The sequence below is a fragment of the Poecilia formosa genome, unplaced genomic scaffold (genome assembly GCF_000485575.1).
Source record: "Poecilia formosa unplaced genomic scaffold, Poecilia_formosa-5.1.2 Scaffold471, whole genome shotgun sequence".
Classification (NCBI taxonomy): Eukaryota; Metazoa; Chordata; class Actinopteri; order Cyprinodontiformes; family Poeciliidae; genus Poecilia; species Poecilia formosa.
This window is the reverse complement of record NW_006800410.1, coordinates 94,711-104,016: the sequence shown is the minus strand read 5'-3', so window position 1 is coordinate 104,016 and position 9,306 is coordinate 94,711. Positions and strand designations below refer to the sequence as shown.

The window sequence follows — 9,306 nt, the reverse complement described above, 5'->3', positions numbered from 1 at the left end:
TGTGAAAAGGGTCTCCAGAAAAACTTCCGGTTCAGAAGTAAAACGAGCTGTAGTCCAATCAGCGATTCCTTAGGTCTCCGCTGGGACCTACCTCTTCCGTTTTCTAACGAGCTGTAGTCCAATCAGCGATTCCTTAGGTCTCCGCTGGGACCTACCTCTTCCGTTTTCTTAATGTCGTTGTGTTTTGGTTAATGTTGTAGTGATTTTGTAATTTGTAATTGTGCTTCGTTAATGTTGTAGTGTTTTGCACCTCAGGGCCACCGTACAAGGCTCTTGTTTGGGGTGGCAACTGCCACCCCATGCCACCCCAGTAGATCCGCCCCTGCTGGTGTTTATCTCCGGCTAAATGTCATGTTTCTCATAAAGCAGTAAGAACCTAAAGGATTCTCAATACAGTTCTGAAGGTCCATTTGTCCAGTTTAATTTAATTTCAGAGTGAAAAACAAAGTAAGGAGAGCACTAGATGGAAAATTTATTTATGTTTGATCATATTATATATTTCCATTAACAAGTTTTGCGTTTTCGTCCCGTTTTCCCAGCAGTTTCCCTTCTGTTTGACCCAGTTTGTAGACCTACAGTCAGTTGCTTTCACGTTTAATTAATTTACGTTGAAACTAGATTTTATGCATCTTTAATTTCACCTGACTCAAGGTCTAAAGACGGAAAGTGGATCAGCTCCCTGCTGTGGTTCTTCCCTTTGCTTCTCACTGTGACATGTTATAAAATAATACAAAAAACAGCAGCTTTAAGATTCAACAGGAACAATTTTACAAAGTTTTTAAAAAAATCTACATATTTTATTTCTGTTCTAAAATTTCCTGACATTTTATTTACAACAGTTTCTGTACACAATCAGAAAAACACCTGTGTTGAAAAAGAGAGGAAAAAAACAAAAAAAATATAAAGATGTTAAAAGACAAAACGATTCAAAACAATTATCCTCAAGTTAAAGGTAAAAACTTTAATTCCTCAAGTTTGGAGACATTTCCTGCCTTTCGGTGTCAGCAGGTCAACTCAGAGGTAAACGCAGATTAGATCTAAATTTACAGATTATAGCTAATCTATAATTTAATCTGCAGTTTGCTCTTCATTTGGTAAAAATCTGAATCACCAGCAGAAGACAAAAACCTGGCGTAAGAAAGCAGAACGTCGCTCCTTGCTCTTAAAAACTTTACATTTTGAGTAAAATCTCCTAAATGTGCTTGTTCAAAACTGCTTCATGCAGTCCAACAGGATGGCCATCTAGACTGGATCAGACGATCACAGAGCAGGAAGGAAGAACCGGATGATGGCGCCGAACAGGACCAGCAGGGGCGTGGCCTGAAGGAGGGGGGCGGAGCCTTTTAATCTCACCTCGATTGGATAGTGGTCGCTCAGTTTCAGCACCTGGCAGACAGAAGCAACAGAAACTGAGACGGATACGAGGCAAACAGATGAATGATGAAAAATACACACAAAAAACAAAGAAATGCAACAGAAAAACTCTGCAGCTACAGCAAATGGAAGCAAAAGGGGAAAAGCCGTAAACAAACTCGCACGACAAACCATTAGTCCTCCTGGCTACTGGGGGGCGTCGGCCATCAAATCATATGGGATCAGTCCAGAAGAAAGATGGAGGAAGAAAGGAAAGGTCTTTGGCCCCATAGACATAATATAAGAGTAGACCCCGCATTGGCCGCTCCGGCGCAGGAAATACGGCGGCCATCTTGGAGCGGTATACCCTCCTACTTTGCTCAACCAAAACAGCAGCAGATGCCTCATCACTGAGGGATATTGTTGTTCTGATCGATGGATTATTGATGTGAGGGCTCCACAGACAACATTTCACAAGTAAGATGGACATATTATTGTGTATATATTGTGATTAGAATATTACTTTACTGCATTTATGTCCACCGGCGAAATACCAGCTAATATTAGCTACAGTGCTTGGTGTAATGGGTTCAGCCCCGCTATGAAGGCTAACTGAGATTCTGTTAATCTAAAAAAATTAATTATTCTCTAACATTGACTTAGATTATCTGACACAAGGGCCTATATTAGAAATGAAACAATATAACACATATTATAAAACTTATATTATGTGTTATAACATTCACCGGCAAAGTTTACACAGGTGGTAAAGACTATTATTTATATTCTTTCACTAGTAAGATGCATCCTAAATCTTCCGTTTTTGTTTTGAAAGTTTCCTAAAGACACGATGTGAGGAAGAAGAGGGAGAAATCTATAAAGAGAGACGGATTCACTGCAGGATGGATCTCACACCGGATTTTGGACTCAATCTCAGCTGCTGAATCTCTGAAACTGGAACTCTGGAAAACATATACATATCTATATATCTATATATATGTATGTACATACATATAAACATGTATCCAATATATATTATTCAGTTTTAATCTTTATTTATTAGTGTTTGTATAGTTATATAAATATGTATTGATATTACTAAATAATGTATTAAATAAACTATGAACGGCTGTGTGCTTTGTAATATGCTCTTCATTCATCGATATCAGAATATCCCATTCCTCTTCTATTGTTATAGCCACTAAGCATATTTAAATATGATGAACTTTGTATTAAAAACATACTTAAAAATACAATTGTTTATAAATGTTGCTTTGATAGATGTTTGAATATGGTTTACAGTAACAGAAAGTGTGTTATGATCGATTAAATGCGCTGATACGTCATTGTGCTGCTAAACACATAACGCTGAGTGGGGTGGTGGACCGCTCCAAGATGGCCGCCCTAAATCTCGTCAGCGACAATAGGCGAGAGCGGTCCATGAGGGTCTATCCTTATATTTTGTTTGGCCCGGTCCCAGTCCCCTCCCTCCTACATGCTGAAGGTTAAAGGTCACAGTGTGTCCCACATCCGCCCATTTTGGGACCTATTCCACCTTTACACAACGTCTGCATTTCTACAGACTTTGGGGAAGTGTATTACCCACAATTCATTGCTGCATGTGACGTTTTGAGTTAAATGACGGATTTATGGAAATGTTTTGTTTTTTCCGTCTTTATAGAAAATTCAAAGAAAATATCATGACAAGGCATATTAGTAATAAAAAGGTTTGATATAAACTGAGCAGAAAAAATAAGAAATAAAAAGAATAATCACAAACTAACTGAGGAAAGTAAAACAAAATGTCACAAATGCAAGACAAATTTCAAATCTTAAGATATGTTGGTTCAACGACGGCTTTTGTGATTTTATTTAAGCACTCTCTAAAATAAAATTATTTCATTTTAAAAATGGAGGTGATTTTTAGAAATCAGTATTTGTGAATAAAACTTAGATTAAATATATCATAATTTAACTCTTCGTCGCTATTAGAAGACCAAATTTTATTAAATTAAAACTCAAGATGGAATAGATTTATTGTATAATATCCACTTTAGAAAACTTTCTAAAAACATTCATGACAATTTAAAAAATGTTTATTGTCTTAAAATCCGTCATAAAATGTGGGAATATATATTTATTTTGAATTTCTTTTGCAGAAAGTCATTATAGGATAAACTTTATATATAATTATGAAATTAATATCTTACGTTTTTTGTGGGAGTGGAATAGGAAGATGTTTGGTTCTTATTGTCATCATGATTTTTAAACAAATGTTTTTTTCTCAGACTAGAGGAGAAAACTGATGAATTATTATAACATGTTTAGTTCATAAAGTCACAACATTCATAGTTTATTTTAAAAAGGACATTTTAGTTCCATTAGTCTTTTTATTTTTCAAATTTTATCTGCATAAAACAGACGGTTTAATGAGTAAAAGTCAAATTAGTCTATTAGTCAAATAGACTGATAATTTTTACATTTAATGTGTATTTTTTGCCATCTTGGAAACATGGCAAAGTTCACAGAGCAAGCTGTCAGTCGCAAAATAATAGAATAAAATCAGTTTTCAAAAGTAAAGTATTAAAATATTTTTTTGTTTTGCTGATCATGAGAGATTATATTGAATTCAATAAGTCATAACAAAACTTACTTTTACTAACAAATTAAAATAATCTGTTTTGTTGTAGTTTAGCAGCAGAATGCCTAAACGGTGACCAGTCCTCCATTTTGGATGTGGAGCTACAACCCTGACCCCTGACCCCTGATGGGACTTTGACTGAGCCCAGAGGGGCGCAGGGCGTTCTCACTACTGCAGACTTTCACATTACTGACCAGCAGCATATTTATGTAGGTAATATTACCAACTCCAGGCTCCCCCTGGTGGCCTGGAGGACTTTGTTTTGTGCAGAGAACTTGACTTTTTATCATTTGCTGGTTTTGTAATTTGCAGTATTTTCTGTGGTTTTTAGATGTTTGTGTTTAAGAGTTTATATCATTTATGTGTTTGCAGCATGTTTTGTTTCCATACAAAAACTTTATAATCCAACCACAAAGATTTTTATTGGGATTTTATCTGATGGGAACAAAGTGGTGCATAAATGTGAAGTGGGAGGAAAATGAAGGATTTGTTAAAAATGTTGAGATGTCTCTCTTGTGCCTATGATTAAAATCCAGACTTGAGAAGTGGCCTCATCAGTAAGCAGAGTCCAGCTGAGGGTGATCTGACCTGATCTATCAGAAGAGATCAATCCTTAAGAAGTACAAACGTTTTTCTGGATCCTTCTGCTGGAGCCACAGGCCTCCTACCTTTGACTGCCTCAGCCTGAATTCTTTGCCAAAGTTGAAAACTTTTCCAGAGAACGGCCTGATGGCCTTGAGGAAGGACTGTCCATGAACCACGATCCTGAAACACACAGAGGAGGGAGAGGAGGGAGAGGAGGAGGAGGAGGGACAGCAGGGTTAGGTTAGTCTGGTCTGGAGAACATCTGCAGCCGTTGGACGTCTCCTTCGAGCACCGACCTGTCGTAGGGGCAGCTGGTCGTGTCGGTGACGGTCGTGTCCTCTCGGTCTCCGATCAGCCAGGAGAAGTTGGAGTTGGTGAAGAGTCGGATTTTCTTCTTGTCGTTCCGAGTGACGTAGGCGCAGCCGGCGTGGAAATCTCCCAGGAACATCACGTTCTGAAACACACGGAGTCGACCCACATCAAGGAACAACGGTCCGGGCAGGAAACACCCACAATGCACCGGGAAACCAGAACCAACCACATCCATCCATCCTCAACCCTTCCTGTTCTGAACATCCCATCATTTTCCCAGGATCGTCATTGAACTTTCCAGCTTCGTCTATCTAACCTTTGACCTCAGAAACTTGCTGCTTCCTCACCGTGTTGTTCCACTTTGTGCTGACTTCCTCAAAGACGTCGTAGAGCCAGTCGATCTCCTGGACGGCCTGGTCCGGGTCAGAGTGGAGCGGAACCAAAACGAACTCCTTGATGTCTGGAAGAAACGATGTTTAACGGGTCAGAACCAACCGTCTGAAAGAACCGTTTCAGTTCTTTTAAAAAATCTACTGACCAGTTTTACTGCAGCTGAAATGGATGGCAAACGGCGGCCGGACGAAGGCTTTACCTTCGTACTGGTGCTGACCCAACTGTTTCACCAGGTGTGTCCTAATCAGAGGGTCAAAGGTCAAGTCATGGATTCACAGTCTGAGAACTAGGACTCACACGTATTTATAGGAAAGAAGGAAGGAAGGAAATAAGGGAAGAAACCAGGAAGGACGAACACAGGGAAACAAGAATGAAGAAAGGATACGAGGAAAGAAGGAAGGAAGTAAAGAACACAAAAAAGGACATGAGGAAACAAGGAAAGAAATAAGGTAGGACACAAAAAACAAGGTAGGAAGGAATGAAGGAAGGATACGAGGAAACAAGGAATGAACAAAAAAAAGGGAGGAAGCTCAGGAGAAAACCATGAAGGACACGAAAAACTGAAGGGTATAAATAATTTAATAAAGTTTTAATTGAAATGTTAGTGAAAGTAAGTTGACTTTATGAAATCCTGCGTCTCACCTGTAGATGAAGACGTACTGCTGCAGGTCATCAGACGACTTCCCCAGACTTTGACTAGACACGTATTCATAACGATGTTCGTCATACCTCAACAAACGACACAAACGCAGCATCTGTTCACTGAACGCAGCATTTCCCTCCATTCACATCAACAGGTTCACATTTATGCACAGAAACTCACACAAACCGCCTGATCCAGGAAATCTGGACACATTTCACATATTTTGGCATTTAACCATGAATTTCTGATATTTTTAAATTAATATTATAAGAACAGACAAGTAATAATTTACCTAAATTCCTGATTTATAATTATTTTACATTATTTTCATGTCTGACGGTGTTGACAAAAACTAGGAACAAATTTCAACTGTTAGAAAATATATAAAAATTATTTTTTAATTCAATTTATTGATACTTTTATTATTATTTATTTGAATACTTATACTTAATTGTCATATAATTTTAGTATTTCTTTAATTGTTTTAAACTATAAGAATGTATTGAGTTCTGCTCCTGGACAAGGGCTTTTACAGGCATCATCCACCGACTACAATGTTTAAAATAAAAAAATATTCAGCAAAAAAAAGAAAAATATACATTGTTGTGCTCACATGACCCAGGTTAGTCTAGTTAGATATTTGAAAAAAATATATTTTGTGTATATTTTATTCAAATTTTGTGCTTTATCCATAGGACCTGTTTTTCCCTATTCTCAAAAATCACTGATTTATTAGCTAACCTGTCCACAGTTTACTTATGCTAACAGTGGCTAAGCTAACGTAGCTTTGGGAATCACTTGAACACTTTTTCTGTTTGAAGCTGAAACCTGGAACTGGGAATAAAGCCACGCCCAGTTTAACAGAGGTGATGGTTTTAGCTGAGCAACAGAAAACCAGTGGCGCTTGCTAGCTGCTGTTACCAGCTAAATGCTACTAAGCTAGCATACCACTACTATATTCCCTAGTAAACACAACATAGCTGTCAGCATGGATGCTAACAGATGTTGACTTTACCATATGTGTCATGGATTTAATAACTAGTTTATTATTTTGAATTTCACTTTTTAAGCTGCTGTGGCAGCCATATTGGATTTATTTAAAGTTTAGTTATTTTTCCAATGCGGATTAACGAGATCAAATGAAACACACCAGATATCAGCTGCAATAAAATGTTTCTGACATTTACTTTTAAGTCATAATAATATGAAACATAACAGTCATGTTAGTAATGACAGATTTGGGTCTGCCAGCATAAATAAACCCACACATGCAAAACATTCATCAGTAATGATGCATTTATTGATTGGTGTTTGGGGAATGAAGCATGCTAACACCTTTAGCATGAAGCCCGTTCAGGTTAGTAAAAAGAGTAAATCCCAAGTTTTTTATTTGAACATATTTTTCTTCTAAACAACCAAAGAAAGATAATTATCCAGTAATAACATTTTAAATGTAACACCAGAAGGTCAGACTGAAAGTGGTCATCATGTTAGAAAGCAGCTCCGGGTAAACAGGAAACCATTTCTCCTCTAGTTTATGATGCACATTAAACACAGTAAAGATTTCAGCACATATCAAAGGATTGTTTTAATTTATTTGGTTTTACTTTTCTGTCCTGTCACAAATTAATGAAAATTATTTTAAATCCACTTCTGGTAAAGGTACGAATAATTTTGTTTTTTCTCATCATGCAGTAGTAATATTTCAGTAATATTTCAGTAATATTTCAGTCTGATGCAGAAACTTGCCACCCAGGATGAACATGAAGGTTTCAGGAACAGAATAAATCAATAACTGCTCCTGAAGAGGCCAGGATTAGTGAAGGAGGTTAAATGAAGTGATTATTTCCCAAATGCACTTAAAATCCACTGTACCTGTGACCTGTCCTGTTGGAGGCAGACAGCAGACACACGTCATCATTATCTGCTTTATTACAGTCATATTCAATTAGACAGCACCGTTTGAAAATAAAAACCTTCAAGCCCACGTTTCTGTTTGTAAAAATTATTTTTCATTGGTGTTTATTCTAACTTTAAATGTCGAGTTTCCATCAACTGTAACTAAAGTCTTTCAAACATCTACATAATGGATTTAACTTGATGATAAAGTTCCTGTAATAAATGAACTTTCCAATAATATTTTAATTTATTGAGTATGTTTGTGTTCAGGCTGTTGATGAAGAACCAGAGGAAGAGGAAGAGGAAGAGGAAGAGGAAGGTTATTATAGTTCACTAAAACTAAAAATAATAAAAACTGAATTTGAGAAAACATTTGCGAACTGAAATAACCGTGTACACAATTAACTTCGACATACTGAAACTATGGATATAATATCTTTGGTTTCTGTGTCGGTAAATTACGGCTCCATTTATTCGCTTATTCTCCAACAACAGTCAGTTCAATAACTGAACTTATTTTTTTAAATAGTTTCTTCTTTAGATTATTCATTACCCAGTCGATGTTCACATAACCACAAAACTAACTGAATTAGACAAAAAGTCACAACAAAGTAAAACTAACTTATAAAACTAAAACTGTTACAACCCAGCTTCTGGCCGTCATGGGACAAACCATAAAGTTTGTTTAAAAGAAAAAAATATTGAAACTCCAAAACTTTGAATATGAAAAGTTGTCTTTTTTCTGTTTCAAAGTTTTCCAGTTTTAAAATATTTTTTCAGTTTCAAATCTTTATTTTCAGTTTAGATGGAGGAAGTGTGTAAACGGGGACGATGATGAGGGGGAGATGAAGGCTGGAGGTGAGTTTTGTCTGATTTGACTCTTATCTAACAAAACACCAAATTTATTTGAAAATTTAACTGAAATACGCTCAGAGTAATTTTCCTTCTCTGAACCTGAACTTCCTGCATCAGGAGCCGTCTGCCACCAACAGAGACCCTGACTGCTACTGCTGGATTTTAGCACCGCAATCAGCTGCTGGTCTTCCAGAGTGGCCTACTTAAAGTACGCTGCTTCCAGTGGGCTTCACACTGATCCAGTTAACGGCACAGAAGCGAGAGCCAGAGGAGGAAACGTTCTGGGTTGGAGTCGGTTTTGGTTCTGGAGGAGAGCGTGGAGGCGTACCTGTTGAGCGACGCCACCAGAGCTTTGACTGCCTTCAGCTCCGGATCCACAACTTCCTGCAGGACGCAGATATCACAGCGGGACACGATCTGCAGAGGAGGCGACTCGGGTCAAACAGGAGGAGGACAAACTCAGAAAAACAGGAGAAGAAGAAACTTAAAGAAAAACAGGAGAAATGTGTGTCTGTGTGTGTGTGTGTGTGTGTGTGTGTGTGTGTTTGTTTGTAATACCTTGTGGGGACGATTTTCCTGACATATACCACGTTGTGGGGACCAATCGCTCCTCGTGGGGACCTGA

General features: G+C 37.6%; 1 protein-coding gene across 2 annotated transcripts in view; it reads right to left on the bottom strand.

The window, feature by feature from the left end:
• Positions 1-774: 774 nt before the first annotated feature.
• LOC103156227 (deoxyribonuclease-1-like 2) overlaps positions 775-9,306 on the bottom strand; it is an 18,205-nt gene continuing 9,673 nt past the window's right edge. The window contains exons 3-10 of one of the 2 annotated variants that reach the window (XM_007578206.2): positions 9,010-9,098; positions 7,803-7,814; positions 5,927-6,013; positions 5,430-5,524; positions 5,239-5,351; positions 4,876-5,033; positions 4,663-4,759; positions 775-1,386 (exon numbers count right to left, since the gene is read on the bottom strand). In XM_007578206.2, coding sequence (XP_007578268.1) covers positions 1,261-1,386; positions 4,663-4,759; positions 4,876-5,033; positions 5,239-5,351; positions 5,430-5,524; positions 5,927-6,013; positions 7,803-7,814; positions 9,010-9,098 — 777 coding nt within the window. In that variant the 3' untranslated portion in view covers positions 775-1,260. The remainder of the gene's footprint in view (positions 1,387-4,662; positions 4,760-4,875; positions 5,034-5,238; positions 5,352-5,429; positions 5,525-5,926; positions 6,014-7,802; positions 7,815-9,009; positions 9,099-9,306) is intronic. The other variant, XM_007578208.2, reaches the window with a different exon arrangement.